General features: G+C 54.2%; 1 protein-coding gene across 2 annotated transcripts; it reads left to right on the forward strand.

Moving 5' to 3' along the window:
- Nucleotides 1–710: 710 nt before the first annotated feature.
- TRIB2 (tribbles pseudokinase 2) lies at nucleotides 711–22,364 on the forward strand. 2 transcript variants are annotated; one of them, XM_081157012.1, is made up of 4 exons: nucleotides 711–803; nucleotides 1,210–2,377; nucleotides 7,211–7,503; nucleotides 19,919–22,364. In XM_081157012.1, exons 2-4 carry the CDS (start codon nucleotides 2,108–2,110, stop codon nucleotides 20,385–20,387), a joined length of 1,032 nt encoding a protein of 343 aa, XP_081013138.1. In that variant the 5' UTR covers nucleotides 711–803; nucleotides 1,210–2,107; the 3' UTR covers nucleotides 20,388–22,364. The 2 variants fall into 2 exon arrangements, with proteins under 2 accessions (XP_081013138.1, XP_081013139.1); XM_081157013.1 differs by lacking the exon at nucleotides 711–803 and having other exon boundaries at nucleotides 2,211–2,377; nucleotides 7,273–7,503.
- Nucleotides 22,365–24,159: the final 1,795 nt, after the last annotated feature.

Genomic DNA, 24,159 nt, shown 5'->3' on the forward strand with positions numbered 1-24,159 from the left:
TGGTCTGAGTCAAAAGGTGCCTTCAGCCGGTCTGCTCTGCTGAAAATACTCAAGAGCCCTGGGCCTGGGCCTGGGGGTGGGGGTGGGGGGTGGCAGGAGGAGGGTGGCACCGACTCCAAGTAAGGCATCAGTTTCTTTTTAAATGGGTAGGAGGGTGTTAAAAAAAAAAAAAAAAGACAGTGAGACTAATTTTTGCAGCCTCACGCAGCACCCCACGCACACACTCTCCTCTCCGACGGAGACGAGCCCGGGCTCCGGGCCACAGCATCTGAGCAGGGCGGCCCGACGCCCGGGGGATGCCCGGCTTCCTGGGAGAGCGCCTGGAAGATGAACCAGGCACGGACACTAGGCACCGCCCGCGCTCCTGGGGGGACCCCGCGGGGCAGTCGGGGCGCCGCCGGGACCCTCTCCCTCGGCCGCGGGGGGCCTGGCTCCCCGGCCCCGGGCCGCGGAAGGATATTGCACTTTGTTTACCGAGCCCGGGCGCGGCGAGGCGGCGGCGGCAGCGCCCGCGCCCTGGGCCCCGAGCTGCAATGGCAGAGCCGCTGCCGGCGGGCGCGGGGAGCCGCCCGGGGACTGGCAGCCGCGAGGCTGATTGATGGGCGCCCCGCTCAATGAGGGGGGCCCGAGCGGGGGCGGGGCGGGGCCGCTCCGGGCTGAGCCAGTGGCGGCTGCGGCGGGGGGCGGAGGCTCGGTGGAAAAGCGTCGGTGACATTGAATGGGGAGGCCGGGCGCGAGCGGGGCGCGCGCGCGCACACACGCGCACTCCCGGCCCGCTAGCTCCCGGCGAGATCCCGGGCCACGTAAGTAACTATTAATACCGCCTCGCCGGGAGATGCGGGCGTGCTGAGCGCGGGGATTGGCCTCGGGCACCGTCGGCCACCCCCCCCCCCCTTCCATTTGAAACACTCGCTCCTCTTGCCTCCGAGGGGGAAAGAAACAAATAAGAGGAAGAAAAGCCGTCCGTTTCCTCCCCAGCCGAGCCGTCCGGGCGGTCGGGTCCAGGGTAGGGGGAGACGGCGCGGTGGCAAATTCTTCCGAGGCAGGATCCAGCTCCCCGGCGGGAAAGGAGCGCCGTGCGCTGGCAGGGCTGGGGGCGCATCCCCTTCCAGCGCCCGGAGGACCCCCCCCCCGAAGCTCGGGCCGGGGGAAATCGGAGACCCTCGGTCTGCCCTGGACCCTGCCCGCACTTCTCCCTTTTTTTTTCAGAAGACAACCTGGAGCCCCCGCGAGCGGCGACATGAGCCTGTGCTGACCTCGGGCCGGCCGGCCGAGCCCCGGGCTTTGTCGCGGTACCTGCGCCCGGCCCCGCGCCGCAACTCCGCGCCCAGCTTTTGCAATCTTTTGTTGGCAGCGCTGACCGCTCTAAGTTAAATGCTCCCTTGCTATTTTTTTTTTTTTTTGGTCTGTTTGTTTAATTTTTGGGAGAGCTCCTGCGATCTTGGAAAAGCCTCAGACGCCATCTACAGTTAAATCGTAGATAACTACTCTCTCCGGCACCCCCCCCTCCTTCCACGCCCCCCACCCTTTCCACCAAAAAAGGGGGTGCAGCGCGGATTCCGTCTGCCGAGCGGCGCGAGCCGGTGGACCCGAGCCGGTTTCCCTTTTCTCTCCGCCGGGCTCTGGCGCGTGGAGAGCGAGCCGCCGCCGTGCGCTCCCCGAAGGTCGCACCAACTGGAGCAGGGCTCCTGCGCCCCGTCTGCAAGTCTGAAGCCTGCGCGGGGATCGCTCCGGGGTACCCGGCGCCGCAGCTCCCGCTTTAGCCACCCGCCTGGGCGTCCAGACCCACGTTGGAAAGAGAAGGGGAGAGAGAAACTAAAAGTGCGGCGATTCTGCACATCGCTGGCTGCTGTGGGGTAACAAAAGGACCCGAGCCGCTGCCGACCGACCGAGTACCCCCGGGAGCCAGGCTCGGAGCAGACCAGGTGCCCGGCGGCGCCCATTTGGGGCTCCTCACTCTTTCTGCGCGCCCCCCTTCCCGCCCCCTCCCCTCGCGCCCCCCTTTTAAAATCCGTGGCACCGACCGAGGCGCCTGCAGCCGCGCTCGCCAGCGACTCCTCGCTCCAGCGGGTTTTTTGTGTGTTGGTCGTGTGCGCTCCCCACACTCATGAACATACACAGGTCCACCCCCATCACAATAGCGAGATATGGGAGATCGCGGAACAAAACCCAGGATTTCGAAGAGTTGTCGTCTATAAGGTCCGCCGAGCCCAGCCAGAGTTTCAGCCCGAACCTCGGCTCCCCGAGCCCGCCGGAGACTCCGAACTTGTCGCATTGCGTTTCTTGCATCGGGAAATACTTATTGTTGGAACCCCTGGAGGGAGACCACGTTTTTCGGGCGGTGCATCTGCACAGCGGAGAGGAGCTGGTGTGCAAGGTAAAAGCGCCCTCGCTTCGGTTTTGCTTTTTGTCTTTCGGGAAGATTCCCGGCCCTTCGGAGGGGGCGCGAGGGGGGCGGGAGGTGGCCGAGCCCCGGAGCCCCGGGGAGGGAGAGTCTCCGCGTAATAGCGCGCGGCCTTGTTCCGTGCGTTTATTTATTTATTTGCTCCTGTGCGACTAGTTGTTGCGAAGTTTTTCGAGCCTTGCAGACAATGGGGCGGGCTGCGGCGGGGGCGTTTTGGGAAAGCCCGGGGCGGGCAGGGCGGCGGGACCCGAGCGTGGGCCGCGGACACGCGTGGTCCCCGAGGCTCCTGGAGCTCCCTCGAGCGACGCTGCGTCCCACCGCCCAGGGGGCTTCTCCGGGTGCCTCGCCCCCTCCCCTGCAACCTGGAGCCGGGCAGGGAATCCCCCCCCCTCCGCGAATTTCCAGGCGAGGATGACTCGGTTCCTTTCGCAGCCATTGTTCTTAGCAGCCAGCAGGTGTTAAACCTTTGTTCCGAAGGTGCCCTGTTTTAACGGAGACACACAAAGGTGTCCCCTCTGGCTGAGCCCAGGGGCCCAGCGCGGGGAAGGAGTTTACAAAGAGCTTTCTCCTGCCTGGAGCCTTAAAAGGAGGGTTGTGGGCGGAAATCAAAGCCGCCTGCACACCTTCAGGGGTAGGAAATAGTGACTCCTACTGAGTCTTTCTCTCTGGTGGGGGGGGGTCAGTTTCTTCTCCCCCTCAGGTTCCCAGCTTGAAGCCCCTGGCCCCCCAGCCCCTGCCCCAAACACACACCTTTGCCTGTAAGGTCTGGAGCCTCAGGGGAGAGCCTCCCGGATACAGAGATGGACACTGCGGTTTCCTTTTTGTCTCTGACCCTGAATAGTGGCTGGTTTAGGTACCCCCTGTCTGTGTGTCTTTGTAGCCACCCACAGGGCACCAGACAAGGGGATGAGCTGGAGAATAGTTGCAAAAAAAAAAAAAAAAGGAAGACCTTAGAGCATAGCGCTCCCCAGGAATTGGACAGAGATCAGGAATTCATTGTTACTTCATTTTAGATGTGCTCACTGTTGTTTTTGCCTGAGGGGGTGGGTAGAGAGGGGGGCCCATCAGGAGTGGGGACCCCTGCTGTGTTTGAAATGGTCAGCCTGCACAGCTAATGCTACAAATAATGCGTGACACTTTTACCATTAACCGCAGACTGCTTTGTGGACTTTTATTTCATAGGGGACTGGAGGGTTTCATTGTAAAACATGGGTTTTGTGGAGGTCTCCAGTCAGTTTTGCAATTGTTCAGACCCGACCTCAGGGGAACAGAAGAGACTCTTTTAAATATTGCTCGCTGCTGGTACTGAGCATTTGGTATTTTGCATCTTCTCCGAGTTATTGACACCCAGAGCAACTGCGCCTGGTTAACCAAAATTCAGTAGGCTATTCAGAGCTGGATTGAATTCTCAGAAGACCTACAATGTTGCACAATAGGGTAGTCATCCTCTGAAATGAATGAGTTCCACAGAGCTGCCACTCGCCTATGAAATATGCACAATCACCCAGCAGCGAGTGTTTTCACTCCTTTTGCTCAACTTCGGTACAGCATTTTCATATTTTTCAAAGGCTGGAGATGCTGTTAAGGAAGGGGACTCCGCCGCCGAATTCTGCAGGAGCATCTTGCTGTTATTTCTTTGTTTAAAAGCAGAGGTGCCTCTGCCCCCCCCCCCCCCCCCCCCCCCGTTCTTTCTTTCTTTCTCGGTTCAGATTTTGCAAGACATATTTCACTTTGGGCTGACCTTACAGTGTCATTTGCCGACTTGCTCCCTGGTCTGAGACTGTACATAATCTGCTGGTTTTGTTATTGCAAAGATTGAATCAGCCCCTCGCCAATTACTGTGTGGCTGCAAGTGGATTTAAGTGCAGTATCATTGTTCTGCTTGACAGAGGTCATCCCTTTAAGACACAGCAGCTTCTGTTTTCCTGCCTTTTTACCAGAGGTGATGCGGGTGACTTCTTATGCAAGCAGAGCTGTGTACACGGTATGCTAGGAAGCTCCAAGTGGTTTTTTAAGGCTGCTTCTACAAATGACCCTCAGATGTATATTGCGGGCTCCTAGCTTACTGCAAGGCTCAGGGAAACCCATGCATTGATCAAGGTCCTGTTGATGGCTTAGAATACAGAGGTCTTGTCTCCTGGCTCTGTGTTGACCCAAGAAAAAAGTCTTTGCAAAACCAGATCAAATGTGAAGATGCCACTTATTATATAGAAGGCTGTATAGAGAATTCTGTAGGACACTATTTTTTGGTGGGGGGGGGCGAGATTTGAGGGTCATTTAACCCAAAGAATCAAGCCTGTTTATTGTGTCCATGCCTACTTTCAGCAAAGGGGGGAAGGGAGCTTTAAAGGGTCTTCAGCTTATTGCTCTCATGGAAATGCTGGGAGCTACTGTGCAGACTGACATATTACTATCTTGGCAGAATGCCCCCCCCCCTTTTTTTTTGCAAATGCTATTAAAGATAGCCCAGTCTTACTGCTGTATCTGAACTGTCAAGTTATATAACTAAGGCTCCAAATTAAACATTCAAAAGCAGCTGCCAGCCAGGCTCATGGCTCGATTTTGCACTTGAAGGTGATGGTTTAAATACCAATCCAAGCCCATAAATGCCTGTTATAGCTACTAATAAAAGTTTGGTTTCTACCCATTTGGGAAAACGTTAGAACTGGCTTTATTTTTTCATGCTCTGTCCACCATCTTGCAGTGTGGTCTCCTCTGCAAAGGGTATGGCTACCTATCGAAGCTGCCATGAATATGTTCAATTTCCTTTTTTTTAATTCTGCGTCCATTCAGTTTTTCAGCAGTGGAGCAGGATCGTAGACTAAATAAAGGTGCTGAGCAATAATCACTTTTTATTTTTTAAAAATGCACGTGAGCAGGAAGTATGTAATAAATAATCATACCTCCAGGAGCAGGGGCCCCGGAGCCTGCAGCCCGGCGGCGGCATCAGTCTTACATAATAAGGCAGAGTGTCCACATTCGCCTCTGCAGAGCGTGCTTGTTACGCTCCGGGAGATGTTTGAGGCCTCCTGGGTCTCTGCCGCCTGCAGCCTGGGTGTTACAGTTGACTCAAGCATTGCAGATGCTTAATTGAACGGACCTCCGAGGTCAGTGCTCGGGGGTCATCCTTTGACAGTATCAGGGTGTGATTTGTGGTCTCTGGAGAGGCTGAAGGACTCATTCTTAAAATCTAGGGCTTTCCTGAGATGGCTCATTACTGTTCATTCACAAAGTTCCTTTGCTTCCTCGCCTAGGGTGTCTCACGGGTGCTCCCGAGGTTCTTGCTCACCCTGTCTGATTCACAGGTTTTATTTTTTGAAGCGACTTAGCTCATGGATTCTTAGATGGCAGCCTGTATCCCTGGATAGGTTTCAGAAGGCCTGTGTTTCCCCTTAAAACAATTCCAGGATCATTGTGCCAGCGTTTGAGAATGGGCATTGTCAGCTGAGAGCTTTTGTCAGATTCCCCTGTGGGATCCAGACCCCAGAAAGGTCAACGGGGCTCTAAATGAGCATCTTTGGTGTCTGAAGATGAGGGACTCCCCCTGACCCTAAGTGCTTTTTATCCAGCTCATCCAGGTTAGCGGTGGCCCAGCCGGGATTAGAGCCTCAAATTTGGCGATTTGTAGGCCAGCATTTTCCCCACCACCCTGAAAAATGCTGGTCAAGGAGACTATGCTTTAACTAACGAAGAAGAAATTTAGGAAGTTAAGTGATGGCGAGCGGATAGCATTACGTGTCTTGTTGTTAGAGCTTCCTCTGGCCTTCGCTGCTCTCCGGCTCAGTGCCCCCACCCACGCCTGCCCCACTCCTGCAGGCACAGGACCGAGTCAGGAGTCACGAGCCCACAGGCACAGGCAGATAGTAAAGCCACATTCCTAGCCCGGGGGTTTGCAGCCCTGATTTATGGAGGTCTGCAAATGAATGAAAGCTTTTTTTTTTTTTTAACCCTCAAAAATTCTCTGCAGGCTAATACCACTTACATCTGTTTCAAAAAGGTGTGGAGGGTGGATTTTCTTTTGAAATAGCCCCACAATGAGGTGGCTTTGCACAGGCTCATTTTGATTCATAGGAAATCATTGCATAACAGATTCATTGAGCTGGACTCTGGAAGGAATAGAGAAAGAAGCATGTCCGCCTTGCTAGTAAAAGGACTGCGTCTGATTCCCAGCTCTGCCACCAGGGGCTTGATGGGATTTGTTCTCTGAGGCTCGATTTCCACATCTGTGAAATGAAGGTGTTGGATGAGATCACCGTTAGGGAAAGCCTAGGCATTTAATCTATTATTGCTAATCCGTTGTATAGTTGTGCAGTGCTATATGACACAATTGTACAGCACAAAGTGTGTCTATGGTTGTTTTACAGGTAGTTGCATAGTGTTCATGCACATTTTCCATTTTGGGCAGGAACATAAGGTGTTGTCTGTGTAGCTTGGGATGGGTCACTCTCAGAACTTGCCTTAATTTTTCTATAAACAGAGGCCATTGGGATAGAGAGAGAAATAATAAAACGTGCCTTTTATGGTAAGTTTTATTATTGCATCTTGCAGAACACTTACCTTCACTTTCTCATATCCTCCCAACGTTGTGTGCCCGTTTTACACATGAGGACTTGGAGGCCCAGAGAGGTCAAGTGACTCCTTCAAGGCCACACAGCTGGTGGGACACAGGCCCAGTGTGGTCTGGGTTCCAGGTCAGCACGCCATTGGTCATCTCCAGCCGGTCCCTGTGGGAGGTGTGGGCACACTGTGACTTGGTTATCTGAGAGGCCCCTCTGACTCTTGGTCTTGTTGTTACTCCCGCCCTAGGTGTTTGATATCAGCTGCTACCAGGAGTCCCTGGCCCCATGCTTTTGCCTGTCTGCCCACAGCAACATCAACCAAATCACTGAGATCATCCTGGGGGAGACCAAAGCCTATGTGTTCTTTGAGCGGAGCTATGGGGACATGCATTCCTTTGTCCGCACGTGCAAGAAGCTGAGGGAGGAGGAGGCGGCCCGGCTGTTCTACCAGATCGCCTCGGCCGTGGCCCACTGCCACGACGGGGGGCTGGTGCTGCGCGACCTCAAGCTGCGGAAGTTCATCTTTAAGGACGAGGAGAGGTGAGTCTCATTTCCTTCCAGACCCCTGCGCTGCCACAGGCTGCCCCGAGCAGCTTGCCGGAGGGTGAGAGTGGAGACTGTCCGGCTGCCTGCTGTCTAGGTCCAGAGAAGACAGCCTGGAAGGACAGACAAAGGGGGGATTATCACAAGGGTTGACGTGCCCTTGGAACACAAGTCACCGCTACTCTAAAGGTGTTAGATGCTCAGAGGACTGGGGCAGGATATCCTGTGACCTGTCATTATTTTGGTTTAGGTGTTGTGAACTCTGAAGTTGGCTGCAAGCCTGGGTGGCCTTTTCAATGTGAATGAGGCAAGATTTCTGAAATCCTACCTTCAGAACACTCAGTGCCTGGCATCGGTCATTTAACACTCATTCATTCATTCATTCATTCATGCACTCACTCATTCGGCAGATACTTCCCAAATATATCTTATTAGTCACAGTCCCCAGTGCTGTGGATAGCAGGATGCACTAACTGGTCAACTGACCTATGCAGACGGTGTCCCAGGCCCTGAGTAAAGGTGCGTGGCGGGCCAGGTGGGCGCTGGGGGCTGGCGAGGCCGTACTAACAGCATTCAGAGTCAGGAACGTTTTTATAAGAGAGATGATTTTGGAGCTAACCCTTGAAAGGTAAACATGTCACAGGCGATGCGGGAAGGACCGGCGTTCCAGGTGAGGAGGCTGCCCGTGGAAATCCACAGCCAAGTGTAGGTCCTGGTGATTTTAGGAGACAGCTGGACAGGATGCTGGGCATCTGGGTTCCATTTATGGTTCTTCCATTAGCTCATTACATTCTATTTAGCACACCCCACGGGGGCCCTGCTTTCTCCTCCAGATGACTTTGATTGTAAAAGCTCTTTCAAGTTACTTTTTTTCTTTTTAATAATGTGCTTTTTTAGAGGGGTGGAGGCAACTGATCTATGTTCACCGCCGACTATTCCAAGAATTGTCCTAGAGGGTCTGCCTGCGCCATGTCATGGGATTCTCACGGCTGCCTGTTGGGAAAGCGGTTAGTGTAGGGCAAGTCCATCATCCCAAAGCTCGCCCGGACCGTCTGAGTACAGGGCCGGCCCGCGTCACTCATTCACTCGCTCAGCTCACATTTCTGGAATTCCTTCTGTGTGTGTGCACAGGTCCTGCTCTCAGACCTCTCTGCCATTCAGTCTGTTCCCCGTCTACCCCAGAGGCCTGTGATATTTTTAGGCTCTTGCTTGTAGGAGTCTGATGGCATCTCATGTGAATGGGAAACCAGAACAATTCACTGGCGCAAACACATCAAAGCTAAATCCTTTGTAATTTTAAGGAGCATTTGCCTCTGGAAAAAGAAAACTTTAGTGACTGGTAGGAAGCTGATGGTCATCTGTCCCCCGCATGTCTGAGAGCACCTGGGCCCCAGCAGCCCTGCTTTCCCAAAGGTGGGACCACCCAAGAGGAGGAGAACTCCCCCCTCCCCATCTGATTGGTGGTGATGGCCACACAGGAGTTAAGTGACCTTGCTCAAGGTCACACAGCCAGTTTGAGGATGGAGCTAGCCTGCAAATCCTGTCATTTCACGGCAGACCCCACGCCATGCTACGGTCCCCGGGGATTTGTAGAATAGGACATGGCAAGTGTCTCTCTCTGGACAGGTCTGAGAAGGTCATGTCCATTTTCAAGGAAGCACTAAACGTTCTCATCAGTACCTGCTAAGGTTTTTTTTTTTTTTTAACCCAACTGTCAGGTTTTTGTGAAAGGGGAATACTGCCTAGTATAACCTTTTTTCTTCTTATTGTTGTTTCGGTTTTTAATCTTTTGATTTCAGAGTGTGAGACCCTGGTTTGTCACTCAGCATGCTTGTCCCTTTGTGATTCCCAGCAGACAATGTCACAGCAGAGTCTTTGTGGCCTGCACAGTGGCCTGAAGGAAACAGGAGTCCAGCAGGGGCCCTGGGACCGCCTTGGGGCCCTCACCTATCCTAGTAACTGGAACCTGATCAGTAGGCATTTCAAGAGGACTAAAGCTTCCTCCTTTCCTGGTAGAAGATGTGGGGGAAGCAGTGGGTTGAATTTGAGAGACTTTTGAAAGTGAAAGGACGGCATCCACCTGTTTTCTGACACTTTATGCACTGTTGGTCCTAGGGGGGGGGAAGAGCACAGAAGAGACTTGGAAGGGCTGCTTGATCATTAATCTTCAAATCACCAAACACCTTCTGCACACCAGTCTTCTCAAAGTTAAGCTTCTTGTTCCTTGATGACCTTGAAAGTGACCGAAGGCAAAAGCGTTACCTAGTGAGACTGGCTGAGCGCCACCTGGGTCAGGAGACCTGCCTGTGGGGACGCTCCTGTCATAGGCGTTCTGTAACTTTGAGTCCATGGTCAGCCATGAAAAAATTCTGAGTGGCACTGTCAGTCCCTGAGTCCCGTTTCCCACAAGTTGCTTTGCAGACATTGTCCACAGATGACACCCAGTGTTGCGTGAGACCCGATGCCCGCGTGCCTTCTGCCTCTGGCTTGAATTAGCAGCATCTCAGGTTCTCCTGCTCCTGTTTCTCCTGTTTTATTTTGATTTGGATTCTAGGTTCACATTCTGGCTTTACCACTTACGAGCTACCTGGTCTTGGATAAGTGACTTAATGCTCCTAAGCTGCAGTTTCCTCCCAGCTCGGATAATAATGGCCTCCCTGCGGGGTGGCCAGGAAAGTTAAGTGAGGTGATGCTGTGACTCGGGGCGGGGCAGGCACTCGACGATGGATGGACAGCGGGTCCTAGAGTCATTGATAAAACCCGGCCATTCGGGCTGAGCGGTTCCCAGGGTGGCGCGGGCTCCGGGAGCATGTGGCCCATCCCTCCTGCAGCCATTTCCGTGAAGAGCGGAGCCCTTGTGATGTGATGCCGGGTTCAGATTGAAGCCACATCCTCCTCTGTCTTTTGTTTAATTGTTATCGCTGAATCGGTGCTGGGAGGGCGCCCGATACAGGCCACGGGCATGTGCTGTCTCGCCTTCGGCCAGGAGAGGCCAGAAGGGTGATGACAAGGTGTCCACAAGGGAAGGTGGACTCAGGGCTCACCAGGGGGTGCAGCGTGCCACCCTCGGCCTGGGCCAGCCGCTGTGTTTCCTGCCCCGCTGCTCCTGTTCTGCCCCCAGTGTTTCTGCAGAGCACGGCCCCCCTTCTCTTGTTTTCGTTTTGAGGAAGTTACCTCTACCCTGATTGAATTCGCCCTGGGCACACCCTTTGCATGCACAGTTCCTGTAGTAAAATCTCAGTAGGAGGGGCCCCCCTGTGTGAGGCTGGGCCCTGAGTCTGATCCAGGACAGTGCCCAAATCCCCAAAGGGTGTGCCCGTGTCCCCCAGCCTCCCTCGCCCTGCTGTGGCATTAGGGGATCTGCGTGGCCAGCCGCTCTTCGGGGCCCGTGTAACAGTCTGAGCCTCTAAGGGGAGGCCTGCGCTTGGGAGAAGGCTGGTTGCTCCCGTGTGGAGGCAGAGTCCCCGTCTGGATACCGCTCTCTGCTCCGGCACTAACCTTGCCAAGTTACCCGGCCTCTTCTTTCTGCTCAGAGTGTCTTGTCTGTGAAGTGGGGATAAGGAGACCCCCCCCCTGGGATTCAACAGATGAGTGCAGCCGCCCCGTGCTCGGTGCCTAACCAGCACCTGCTGTCCTGGGCCTGCCCCGCTCCAGTTGTCTGTCCCTCTAGCTGACTCAGGATGGGAAGAGCCCTCTAGGCTGGTGCAACCCTGGGCCGTAATCAGGTCTGCCCGAAGAAAGTCCCAGTTTTGCCAGCTTGATTTCTCTCTCGGGATGAGGCTCCTCGCCACCCCTCAGTGTCCCCCCTGCCCCAAGTCGAGGCTCAGTGTTGACATTTCATTGCACAGAAATGCCCCCTGTGACCTGAGAGCATGCCTCTGTGCATGTTCCTTCTTTGGCTCAAAGATCTTTATCAGTTGACGTCACGGGTTTCATTTCCTCTGCTGTGTGGAAGCTGATCTGTGCCCGTTTCTGCAGGAGGGAGCTGGGGGACCCCTTGCAGGAACACGGGCCACCTGTGCAGGCCCCGGCCCTGCGCCTCACCCTGGGGTTGCGGGGCAGGTTTTCCCTCCGTCACCAACCTGGCTCAGTGCTCTCTTTCTCAGCCGTTAGCATCTCTCCTGGCTCTTCCTTCAGATCTTTCCCCCCTGTTAATATCCAACAAGGCAGGGAGGGCGGCACTGGAGCCTGGAGAGGAGGCTCTCCTTTCTTTCATTCACAGCGAGTTCTGTTATCCTAAGTTGCAGGCTCGCTGTATTTAGGAAAACGCCTTACCTTTTCCCTTGGAAGGAGGTGGAACTCCTGGAATTCCCTTCTCTATATTGGCCATGTTTATGTAGTTTAGGGACTGCCAACCCTTGGGGAAGGCCATTGTCCCCACCTTTCTTCCCAGGATGCTCAGGGACCCCTCCCCTGGCACCCGCTTTCTGTCACAGTGGGCCTCCCTCTGTTCTGCATGTCCCTGTCTGCACCTCGAGGCTTCCCTCGCCTCCTGCTGGACTAGGAGTTCCTGGGACATGGTGGGCAGTGAATCCATGAAAATCTCCGTTACGGAGCAGGAGCAGCTCGGGTTGGAGTCTAGTGAGAAACTGCTAGAGGCAGGGAGGCGTACGGATCGTTGGATCCGTGTCCAGGGCACTGCCCAGAGTGGGAGCCCAAGCGATGGATACCTGTGAACCTGCCCTGTAGACACCTTTCGAAGAGGACCTCGGTCACAGTTCCACATGGAACGAGAAACTCGCCCAGCTTTCCACTGGATTTAATACTTATGCAAAAGCGGCATTTACTTAGGGCCCTGCTCTCAGGGTCTGTGGTGGGTGTGACTTCTCTTAGGAGGGGCTTCTCATCACAGTGAGAGAGGGGAGCTGCCTCGGGGTTCTGGGCTTAGGAACCGACCCAATAGGAGGGAAGGGGGTGCAAGCAAAGGCCGAGTTCAGTGAGGCTGGGGGGACTGGCCTGAGCCCTGCCTCCACCCCCCAGTGGGCATGGAAGGAACATTCTGGACCTGAGCCGCTAGGCGGGAGCAGCACCTCGAGGTGTGCCGTGCTGTCTGAGAGGATCAGGGTTGGCTGGGCCCTTGCTGTCCAGCATTAGCACTAAGTTGTATGCAAAAGCTCTGTTGAGAGGACATCGATGAACGATTAATTTATTAATGATTGATTTGGGGTCGGGGATCCTTCAGCAGCCAGGTCTGAGTGTGGGGGAGCGGGAGGCCATCGGCATGTTGACACGGGGTCCGAACTGCTTTGTCTTTCTCGGGATTCCCCGTCTGTTCCTATGGTGACAGAGGCTACCCTTGGTGTCTTCGTGAAGGGAAGGCTTGGAGGTGGGTGGCTTTCCGGCTCTCCGGTGACCACGATGATGACTTGGGACTGTGCCTGCAGGCAGAGCACACAGGCCTGTGCTGGAGGCCTGGCAGCGACACCGAGGAAACACCCGGGTGCTTGAGCTGGGTTCAGTTTCTCACCCCAATGGTGCGATTTCCTAGCAGGTCACGCCATCTTTCTAAGCTGCGGTTTTCTCCATCAGCCCCGGCTCCCTGAGTGTGTGTGATGTGCCCAGAGGATGTGTCCCCCTGTACAACCTCAGCCCCTCTCCTGGGGCCCCTCCTCGTGGACTCTTCTCTCTGCCCTGAAGCGTCTCTCTGGTTTCCTGGCTGCTCTGTGAGCACCTTGGCCTTGGAGTTGGATCTGTTCACTGAATCGACAGGACCCGGTGCATTGTTGGCTCTCAGAGGTGACTGTTGGAAAAACTGATGCTCCTAGGAAACAGAATCAAAAGAGGGAAGATTTATTGGGCAGAGTTTAGCAGCCCCTAGAGTCCCAGGGGTGGCTGCCAGGTTGGCTTGGTGCTGGGACAGTCCCTCCCTGGCCTCCTCCCCACCTCCCCCAGCAGCAGCCCCAGGTGGACCCCTGCTTGCACCAGGACTGGCAGCCAAAGGCAGCTTTGCAGTAGCGGGCAGAGAGAGGCCAGAGCTGGCTGCTGCTGGTCTTTCTCACTCGACCCTTGGCCGTGTTGGACCCGCCCGGCCGACTGGCCTTCAACGACTCCTTCAGATTCCACTGACCTCAGGCCACCGACTTCCCCTCCTGCCCAGGCCCACTTGTCTGGCTGAACTCCCAGCCCAGCCTCACCCTGGCCCACCCTGTCCTCAGCTCTTCCTGCCCAGAGCCCAGAGCCCAGAGCCCAGAGCCCAGGGCGGTGTTTAAAGGTTTAAAAGCCAATCCTGACTGGCTTGGTCGGCCAGTTTTGGTATTTTGGGAGGAGCACTAAGTTTGGAGGTTGAACGCTTGTGTTTGAATCTGAGCTCTGCCGCTCGTTTGCCAGGTGGCCTTGGACAAGTCGCATCTGTGCTCTGTACCTCAGTCTGTTCATCTAGTAAATGGGCAGGTCCAGCTTCCTCTGTCCACCTCCTGAGCTACGGCAATTGGAGCGTGAGTGTGACGGTTTCGTGTGGGACCTAGTGCTGAATAAACCTGGCCCCTATTTGTTTCCATATACCAGGGTTTTTCCTTAACTGTTTCTCCGTGTCTGACTGTGAGGGAACCTGTGCTGTTGGAGCCGGGATGTATTTTGAAGAAGGGCACCCACATTGGAATCCTCCCAACGTAGATTCAGAGCTCAGTTTTTCGGTTACCCTATACAGGATCCAGGCCATTTCTTGGGGCCTCGTTTTCCTCACTTTTTAGGAAGTTTGCTCACATAATGCTTGCCTTTCAGTTTTGTTATGAAAGATAGAGATGTAGCCTGAAAAAATACCAGCAGTTAGACGTTTAATTCACGGTGGCTGTTGTTACTATAATTATTATCATTATAAGGATGTCGTGTAGGAAGTGTTGCTACCCCTAGAGCTTAAAAATTAAAGGGAACTTAAAATCAGGAATTTTAAAGCTAGAAGATCCCAGTCCATGTAGCCATAAGTTCCCATCTTATGGAAGGGAAACTGATGCTAAATGAGCCTGTGGTCGCACTGCTGGTCCGACTTAGTGCCCTTAGGCGATGGTCAGGCGTCTGCTGAGAGTGGGCAGGGCCTCGGGGGCTTTCAAGGCCAGTGCTGCTGCTCCACAGAGGCAGGGAGTGGAGCTGTATCCTGCCGGTTCTGGCTTCCTCACCTGGCTCGGGATCCAGTGACACAAGGCCTGGCACTGGGCTGGGCGGGCACTGAGTACACAGGCTGCCATGTGAGCCTTGTTCATTCAGAGGTTGAAGGCAAGGCAGGCTGTGCTGTGCCCGGGCCAGGGACAGGTTGCAAGACACATGCAGGGATGCAGGGCCTCGGCCAAATCCACCCTGCCGTGGGCTCCCGTGGGCTCATGGCTCTTTCCTCCAAGAAGCTACAGGAAATAACCACTGTCATTTATAGCTTTTCGGTCACAAACATCTTCCCCACTCCCTCCTTGTCACTTTTGAGAATCTCTATTTTTCATGTACCACCACCTCCAGGAAGCCCATCCTGAAGACTTTCATCAGGACTGAATAAAGTGAGCAGGAGTGATCTGGGCACATGTGTGGGGAAAGAATATTCCAGGTTGGGGGGAAAATAAGTGCAAAGAGCCCAGGCAGGAATCTAGGCACAGAATTCACATCCATGCCCATCTGCCCGAGGCTTGTTCATCTGTCTTCCCCTCCAGGCTCTCGGGCTGAAGGTGGAACCTTATCTTAATAATAAACTCCATCAGAGTGGCCACCATTTGCCGGGTCGCTAGGCGGGCGCTTGGTATAAGTACTGTACAAGCTTGTTTATTGAACCCTCACAACACCGAGGAGATGGCTGTCACGGGTCACGCCTGCACCCTTGGCTCCTAGTTTCAACGCTCAAATGATGATTGGGACATTTGAATTAGTAGGGCCACAAATGCTCTTGTTGATTTTTATGAAAATCAATTTGTTTGCCTGGAAATTTATAGCCCTCAGACTCTAGAGGGGACATCAGACGTGGAGAGGAGGTTCATGTGTTTCCTCCCGCTGGGACCACGCAGGTGCTTCGCTAGGCCCTCCCGCACCCACTGAGTAGAGGAGAGGGCAGTGACCCCACTTCTAGAGGGGGAGTCGAGCCCCAGAGACCTTCCTTGCGTAACAGGCCCCTGGGGACTGGACCGGATCCGCGGCCCGGCCTCAGGTCCCTGGCCTGCGCGCCCTGGAAGGTCCTTGTTTAAAGACGTCACCCAGGCCGCCTGCCTCGACCCTTGCCTGGGAGTGATGTAAACAAGTGCAGGATGTTCCCAGAGGCAGGCAAGGTCAGGACGCCTGCGATGCCGTTTCCTCGGTGTCCTCCAGGCTTCTTCCCTTCTCCCCACCCCTGCCCGGGATGCATGCGCTCCTCCCTCCATTGAAGGAGCAGGCCCCTGCCCCAGAGGCCACTGGCCCTGACCCCGGGCACCTGTGCTGCCCGCTTTCGTGGAGCCTCCTTGGCTGAGCCCCCTTGGGTGTGATCTCCTCCCTCAGGTGCTCACAGCCTGGAGAGAGCTGAGCGCTCAGCTCCCAACTGGCCTCACCAGCCTGACAAGCTTACCCACCCCCTCTGAGCGTCAGGCGCAGGGCCCACAGGAAGGAAAGATCATTTCTGCTTTGGAAGGTGACTTTATGAACTCTGAAGAGAAAATAGATGTAGGTACCTAGCACACCTTCAGGTCCAGAGGTGATGCATGGCCTCTGGTGCTTGGTAATTCTCAAGCTGAGCGGGCCTGGCTGTGTGGCTGCCTCGCTGCAGCGCACACCCCACAGGATGTGCCAGGCAGGTGGGGACTGAAAGCCCCACCTAGGAAGGGAGGAGAAGGAGGCTGCGGATGGGTGAGCTCCAGGGCAGCTGGCCACAGCCCTTGGGGCGTCTTCATTTCACTCTCAAATTCCTTAGGTATTTATTTGCATAGCTGCTGAGTCTGGTCTCCAGGTGGGGGAGGAGAGAGGTGAGCTCCAGGGAGGGGGTTCATTGATAGGAGGGAGCCAATTCCTAGGATCTGGAGAAGATTCCAGAGGAGCGTTTAGGAGGCAGGTGTGGTCACCGCTGCTGGAGGTGGGGGGGAAAGGAGAGGAACAGGGTAAGGAGAGAGGCCAGGGTTGTGCCCTGGACAGGGCTAAGAGTGACAGGGCTTTAGATCTGGCTCAGCATAGAGAGCTTTTGGTGCCGAAGTCTGTCCCCTGAAAGGGCTGAGTCGCATCTCCCTCCACCCTCACTGGAAGGTGCCTGAGGTGTAGTTTACAGCACCTGTCTTCCCTGGATCCCTCACTTGACCTCCCCCGAATAGGCAGATTAGGCAGAACTGGCCCTCGTTTCTTTAAAGCTCAGCACCCTGAAGCTCCGAGGGCTTGACTGTGTGACCGTCCCTTTCACCCTTGGATCCAGTGTCTGCCGTGCGCCAGGTATTAGTTTAGGTGCTGGAGGTATGGCAGCGAACATGGGGTGTTCTCTACGGACACGGAGACCTCAGCCACCTGTCCACTGGCTCCTGCAGGGGACGCATGAGGTGACTGCCCCGAGCTGACCACCCGAGTAACGCACAGAGCAAACGTGCATAAGTGTAGAAAAATAAATGCATAGTGTCCGGGGGTGACGAGAGTGTTGGGGAGCAGCGGGGTGGGGACTCCTTTGTATAGGATGGTCAGGCAGGCCTCTTTGAGCAGAGACTTGAAAAAAAGTGAGTGGGAGTGAGCTGCACACCTGTCTGGGAGAAGCATTCAGGGTGGGGGCCCGGGGGGGCCTGTGCAAACGCCCCAGGAGGGACCCAGGTCAGTTGGCGCATTTGAGGAACCGTGAGGAGGCTGGGATGGAGAGAGCGGGTGAGGCTGGGATGCCTGCGGGTCACCCTGCAGCCCCAGCGAAGATGTGGCCCCGCCTGGGCGAGTTTTGGCCGAGGAACCCAGCCCCAGACTTGACCCTCTGAATCCGCTTTAGTGCCCCTTCCGCTGGACTGTCCCTCGTCACACAGATGCGTAGTCTTACTATTATGACGATGACTGTTATTTCCACTGCGAGGCTCATTCCCATAGCTACTCTGCTGCCAGGACAGTGAACTTGGAGGAGCCCGGCTCCCTCCTGAAACTCGGCAGGAGAGTTTGAGGGCGAGAGTGGGCGGAGGAAGCTGTGGAGAGAACCCACGTGGGCCTGTGGTTTGCACTTCCCTCCCCTCCACCCCTTGGGTTTCACTGACTCACCTCCAATCTCGGGACAGGTAGTGAGGCTGCTGTGGGTCAGCGCCACCTGCTTCCTTGGATGAGAAAAGGCGAGAGGCAGGGGGGTCTGTGTTTCGTGCGCGCAGCTCCAGATGAGCACGTCTGGGCCCTTCCAGTTCTTACACACCATTAGCTGTCGGCGAGGAGGGCGTGTGGACCACAGATTACGACAGAGCGTGGTGAGCAAGTATAAAAGGCAGCTGCTCTCTGTCCCAGGGTCCCAGGATGTTCAGCCAACGGAGGCTGTAAGACTGTCTTGTCCAGATAGGTGCACAACCATGAGAATGTAGTCAGTGCTAATGCGCCCGCCGTACACTTAAAAATGATTAAAATGGGAAATTTTATCTTCTGTTTATTTTACCACAATACGAAAATGAAAAGCAAAGAGATTACCTTGTTTGACACTTCTCTTTAAGGCTGAGAAACAGACAGGTTGAGCAAGTCCTCCACAACCACACAGCAGGTGGGAGATGACCGACCTCCGTCCGCTCTCCCAGCTCCAACCCAGCGCCTTTCCCATTGACCACACCACTGATGAAAATAAGTCCAGGAAGCTGTCACTCCTTGGTCTTTGAAACTCCTGTCGTCCAGATATGAGATCTTATCAGACCTTTCCTGCAGAGAGCTCCCAGCAACAGCAGCTCTCCCTGGATGAATTTGGGCCTCGCCTCCCTTCTGGGCTGTCTGAGCAGCTGTGGTGATCGCCCTAAAAGGCTCTGAGCCACAGTAGGAGAAAGGGAGAGAGATAGCAGTGATGGACCTGAGTCACCAGCTCTGACTTAGGACTAAAGCTTGATTGTGGTTTTTCCAAGCACTTTTCTGATCTCTGCTCAGTTGAGCCTTGTGACACTTGGGGCAACAGGGAAGATGCTTTGAAGTCCCCTTTTGAGATGAAGGAACCAACTGATGTGACTGATGTGGACCTTGCAGGACCTAGTTGGTGCTATTTATGAGGTTCTAACCCCTAGCTCCGGTCCCTCCTCCCTGTCTTATGTCACCTCCTTGGCCTTAAGCAGTGTGATGGGATGGGATTGACTGAGTTTACGGGGCCTGAGAACCACTGGAAATCCGAGGTGGTGGCTGTGTTCTGGCCGAGAGAGTAGGAGGAGGATTTCAGTTTTAAGCACTGAAAAGTAGTCATTGTTAATTTTCCCCTTAAAGAATGGCAAGATGGGGGAACAGGAATTCTCAGTAGGCCCCTGGGCTAACCAGAGAATGCTGGGCTAGCAGCTTAGGGTGCTGGGTGGGGGACAGCCCTCAGTCTTGAACCAATCACTTCAAGTCCTGGTCCTCAGCTCCATTCACTGGAAATTAGGGATAGTTGATAAGAATCCAACTCATTTCCAAAAGTATTTACTGAGCACTTATTTTATACCCAATGATGATATCAGGACCCACTGTATAAAGACCTAGGTTCCAGAGTTTAATGAGATTTCTTCACCTCTGTTCTTACCCAGTGCACCCAGGAGTGTCCTACATTCTCGTCGGCCAGCACTGTGGTCTTCGAATGGCAGGGCGAAGATTGGGGACAGGGTGTCAAGTTTGAGAAGGATCTTGGGCTCATGTTATGCACACACACACCCATGCACACAAGCATACACACACACACATGTGCACACGGTTGACTTAGGAAGATGTGAGGCCAAGTCTTCTCTGTTTCCCAGCTAAAAGGCTTTGAGCAAGTTACTTAAACTCTGAGCCTCAATGTTCTTGTCCGTGAAATAGGATCGTAAAATCCTCCATGTCTAACAAAAGCATTGCTGTGAGGCCAAAATGCAATTGGGTGATGTGAAAGGTCCTTGCAGACTGATATGTCACGTATGCCAGGAGTTTGCCAGATGTGGTGGACAGAGCATCTGTCAGTTTCCCCGTTGGTTGGATCTGAGTTCAGATCTCATGAATCCCAACCCTTACTCAGATGTGACATTGAGAAAATTACTTAATCTCTTGTTCCTTCAGCAGTTAGCCAGGGCAATAACGTTATTTATGGTTTGTTTACTTGCTGAAGGTTTGAGTCCCCTAATAGATTGTAAGCTTCATGCAAAGTCCTTGTCAGTCTTGTTCACTCTTGCGTCCCCAGCCCCGGAAGAGTGAGTGTCTGGCACCTAGGACGTGCTCAGTATGTAATGTCTGAATGAATGAATGGGAGTCACTGGGGACCTAGCAGGAGCTGCGATGTACGGATGGGGTCTGAGGTTTCAGGGCACCCTCAGGAGCTAATGTTCTGCTCCCTTCCTTGCAGGACCCGGGTCAAGCTAGAAAGCCTGGAGGACGCCTACATCCTGCGGGGGGACGACGACTCCCTGTCCGACAAGCACGGCTGCCCAGCGTACGTGAGCCCGGAGATCTTGAACACCAGTGGCAGCTACTCCGGCAAAGCGGCCGACGTGTGGAGCCTGGGGGTGATGCTGTACACCATGCTGGTGGGGCGGTACCCTTTCCATGACATTGAGCCCAGCTCCCTCTTCAGCAAGATCCGGCGCGGCCAGTTCAACATTCCAGAGACCCTGTCGCCCAAGGCCAAGTGCCTCATCCGGAGCATCCTGCGGCGGGAGCCGTCCGAGCGGCTGACCTCGCAGGAGATTCTGGGCCACCCTTGGTTTTCCACGGATTTCAGCGTCTCGAGTTCAGGATATGGTGCTAAAGAGGCGTCTGATCAGCTGGTGCCGGATGTCAACATGGAAGAGAACTTGGACCCTTTCTTTAACTGAGCTCGCGCCCGCGCAGACTGAGCTGGCACCGGAGCGGCAGAGGGCAGCGGAAGGCGGTCCCTCCGGGCACCACGCGGCGCCTGGCTCGGTGGCAAGAATGACACTGACACTCGCAGGTTTCTCGGTTCAAAGAAGGAAAACCTTCAAGGAGCGGACTGAACATGTAGCATGGGGGCCAGAGGTGTGGGGTGGGCGTCGGGCCCTGGGGTCGGGGTGGAGGGCCTCCTGGGGGGACCCCCTGGCGCTTCCCCTCCCTGGTGTAGCCCCGGAGGCCACCCCATCCGTTGGTTCCGCCTCCCCCACTTTTCATTTTGTTCAAAAATAGTTGCAGATCCTGACAGAATGAAACTCTCTGCCTCAAACACACATCTTGGCATCGCACTGTTAGCATTTAACTTCTTGTCACGATTCAGGGAAGGTACAATTGGCCAAGGGTCTTTTTTTTTCTTTTTCTTTGTAAACAAGCCAACCACCTATCTGATGATTAACGTTCACTTCAATCCAATTCGGTGCACACAGACTGACCTGAACCCTGGGTGCTAAATTAAAGAAAACGAAAGTCCAGTTTGTGTCTCTTAATCGCTCTCTTCAACTCCTTTCTTCTAAATAAACTATTTAATATCCCGGTCAGGAAATGACATGTTCATTCTTTGCTCCCTGAAGAGGAGGGGGGGAAAATCTGTCCCTTAATAAGCTATTCTGTTCTGTGTCAATTGGTTTGTGGCAGGAAGCTATTAGAAGTCCAACTTCCAGATGCATTACTGCTATCATAGTTTAAAGAAAGAAAAAAAGTGATAGGAAGAAATGAGAAGAGGCATTCAGCTCCTTGATCTCTTCCCTTCTGAGTGGCGAGGGTTGCAGGAGAGGCGCCCCCCGGCTGCGAGGGGAGCCGTGGTGCCAGGCGGCAGGAAGCTTGGGGGTCGGAAGCTCCGCAGCACTTGGCTCTCAGCTCCACGTTCTTGCCTTTGTTTTACTGGAGGCGAGCGAAGCAAAGCAGGTTGTCCCACGTGTATAAAATACAGGGCAGCTATTTCGTTTTCTTTATGAAGAACAATCCCTTTGGCTTGGAAGGCCCTCTCTGGTTTGGACAAAAACCCTCGGTAGAGACAAGCGGGAAAGCAAATAAGCTGAAAGCTAGGACAGTATAAATAAAAACAGCTCTCTCTCCCAATACGCACCTTCGTATCTTCGAGAACTCTTCTATTTATTAAGGAAAATGTCACGCTGTGATGTATTAAGCCAGTACTTCAATTACGGGTTGTCATGGGATGACATGTTACATGCTGTCGTTAACATTCGTATATATATATATATATATATATATATATTTTTTTTTTTTTTTTCTCTCGTTTGCTTATTTCTGTCCCTGGGATAACCTTTTCTTTGGCTTTTCTAGGTAGCTTTATTTGATTTCGAGTGGCCGATGTTTTTTTATTAATGGCTTTTCTATTGCTGTATGATACGGAACTCTTTCGGCATAAATATTTGTGTTTCCAGTACCTCAGTTGTTTGGATTTTACTGCCTGTATGCGTTTTGTGAGATGGTCCTGTTTTTGGGTAGGTGACACGTGGACTCTAGTATGTAAATGTTACTTGAATCTGTGCTCCATTATACTACGTGGCATGTGTGTGCGGACCGTGGATGCTTCACGCCTGCTCAGCGGGAGCCCGGCCTCGCCCCTCCCACGAGGGCGGCCCACCCGCTCGTGTCCGGAGACAAGGCGGCCATGGATTTGCCCGGATTCGGTCCTGGTGACGGAAGACGTGAAGGAGAGAGGCTTCTTACACCCTGAAGACGGTGCTGTGTGGAGGGCCTGCTTTCCTCCCCTCTCCCTGTTTTTTTAAGAACCCCGGAGGAGGAAAGATTGGTGACATGCATGGTGGGAGTCTGTGGCCTCTGGTGCTTTGTCCTGTATTTGGTTTAATGTTTTTGTCCTAATCTCTTCAATCAATAAAATTGTGCGTATTTAACTAAAACGCTGGTGTCCAGCCAATGGGGACTTTCTGCATCTGTTTGCGGCCGCTGCGCCCCAGCCAGGGACCCGGGCATTGCCGGAGGCCTTCCCTCTCTCGGGGGGACTGTGACCCTGTGCACACAAGGTGGCCACCACCTTCTATCATGACTGGGCGTGTGCTGGCCACTTCAGTTCTAAAAGCTCACTGAACTGTCCCGTCCCACAGAGTTACGGTCACCACCGCCTTTGGCGCTGCGCATTACATTCCTATTTCAGGTTAGGAGATAAGCCGGGGAAGATACGTAACTTTCCCTGAGTGACACCCGCTGTAAGCGATGGAGTCGGACATGAGCCCCAAGTCAGTTGGCTCCTAAAGCCTGTTGTTACTCTTTCTAGGATTTGAACCCAGAGGTTCTCAGGGCGAGTGTAATAAAAGCTGCGCAGCAGCCACTTACCTGGGACCCAGTGATCCAGGCTTCCACGCGATTCCCCAGGAAAAGCTGCATCTGCTTCACACCCAGTTGGAAACTTCCACAGAGCTCATGCACCTCCGGGAAATGAGGGACAGCCCAGGAGCCCTGCTGTCAGTCAGAGCCACAGAATGTCAGCTGGGTGGTTTCTAGCGGGCACCCCACCCACCGTGCTCCCCATTTAATAGGAGTGACGACAGCCCAGAGAAGGCCAGCTCCATCCTGAAATGCTAAGTAATGCCTCCTGGGTGATTTCTGTGCAGGTCGGGGAAACAGGCCGTGGGCAGGCAGGATGGAGTGGTGGGGCAGGCACACGGGTTTAGGGGCCCTGGAGGATGGGCACCCACCTGTCTAGGTCTGTCAGGTGTCCTCGAGGAGGTAACAGCCGAATCGGAATGAAGGAAGAGGAACAGTGCGTGAGAAGTGTCCTGAGACTTGCCCAGGTGAAAGCCATGGGTGCCTCGCTGTGGATAAGCTCATCCCCAGTCCGTGCAGAGACTGGTGTGTGGTGTACAAGGACGTGGCTTTCTAGTCGATTGCACCAATCCTCTAAACCCACAAAATGTCATCCAAGGATGCCACCTCTGTGTCCTCAGCATCACCCGACCCAGCGACTGGCACGTGGGAGGTTTGCAGTCACAGCTGTTAATTGAGGTGTAATTGGTGCCAGGGGACTCTCTGTGCTGCTAACTTTCCTTCCAACCCCAGGTTTCTAGGAGTTACATCGTTGAGAAACAGCGTCTGCAAGGTTTGGAGCCCACCGGTGGCTTTTGTTAGGCCTCAGATAGGCCGATCCAATTTCCCTGCTCTTTCGGTGCCTGGGATTAGGCAGAAACGGGCCCGCTGCCCAATGAGGGCCTGTTTGAACTGTGCGCTCGCTGCGTGGTTGCCGGGGCAGGGAGCTGTGGGCGCACGCTCCCAGCCTCTGTAGAATGAGCTTCCGCCTTGGTGGGGACCCAGAGCCGGCCAGCTCCCTCCCGCAGTGTCTCCAGCTTAGCCAGCCAGGAACCTTTTATTCTCTGATCCCTTTGGGGATAGTACCTCCCCCGCTTGCTACTTAATCTGGACCTGGGGCAGGGCAAGGGGCCTGGGCTGCTGGGAGGGAGGCAGGGCTTGGGGAGTAGCTGGCCTGGGCTCTGAATCCTAATTTTCATTTTCGCTGTAACTGAGCAAGTCACTTAACTTTTATAAGGACCTTAGCTGTGTCAGGGTGTGCCAAGGGCTGAGACCTGTGCCAAGCTGGAATAGCAACTGCTGCGGTGATCAGCCAAGGGCACCATAGGTGGTCTTTTGACTGGGCAATGGCACTGCAGTTGAGACTCGATGGAGAGCTTTCAAGGAGGGGGA

This window comes from Miniopterus schreibersii (assembly GCF_964146895.1).
Source record: "Miniopterus schreibersii genome assembly, chromosome: 13".
Taxonomy (NCBI): domain Eukaryota; kingdom Metazoa; phylum Chordata; class Mammalia; order Chiroptera; family Miniopteridae; genus Miniopterus; species Miniopterus schreibersii.

What these genes read in the sequence shown, in the direction of transcription:
- TRIB2 (XM_081157012.1), top strand. Translation starts at nt 2,108, where the DNA reads ATGAACATACACAGGTCCACCCCCATCACAATAGCGAGATATGGGAGA. An exon ending in GAGAGGAGCTGGTGTGCAAG is followed by an intron (nt 2,378 to 7,210) that starts GTAAAAGCGCCC and finishes CTCCCGCCCTAG; the next exon opens with GTGTTTGATATCAGCTGCTA. An exon ending in ATCTTTAAGGACGAGGAGAG is followed by an intron (nt 7,504 to 19,918) that starts GTGAGTCTCATT and finishes CCTTCCTTGCAG; the next exon opens with GACCCGGGTCAAGCTAGAAA.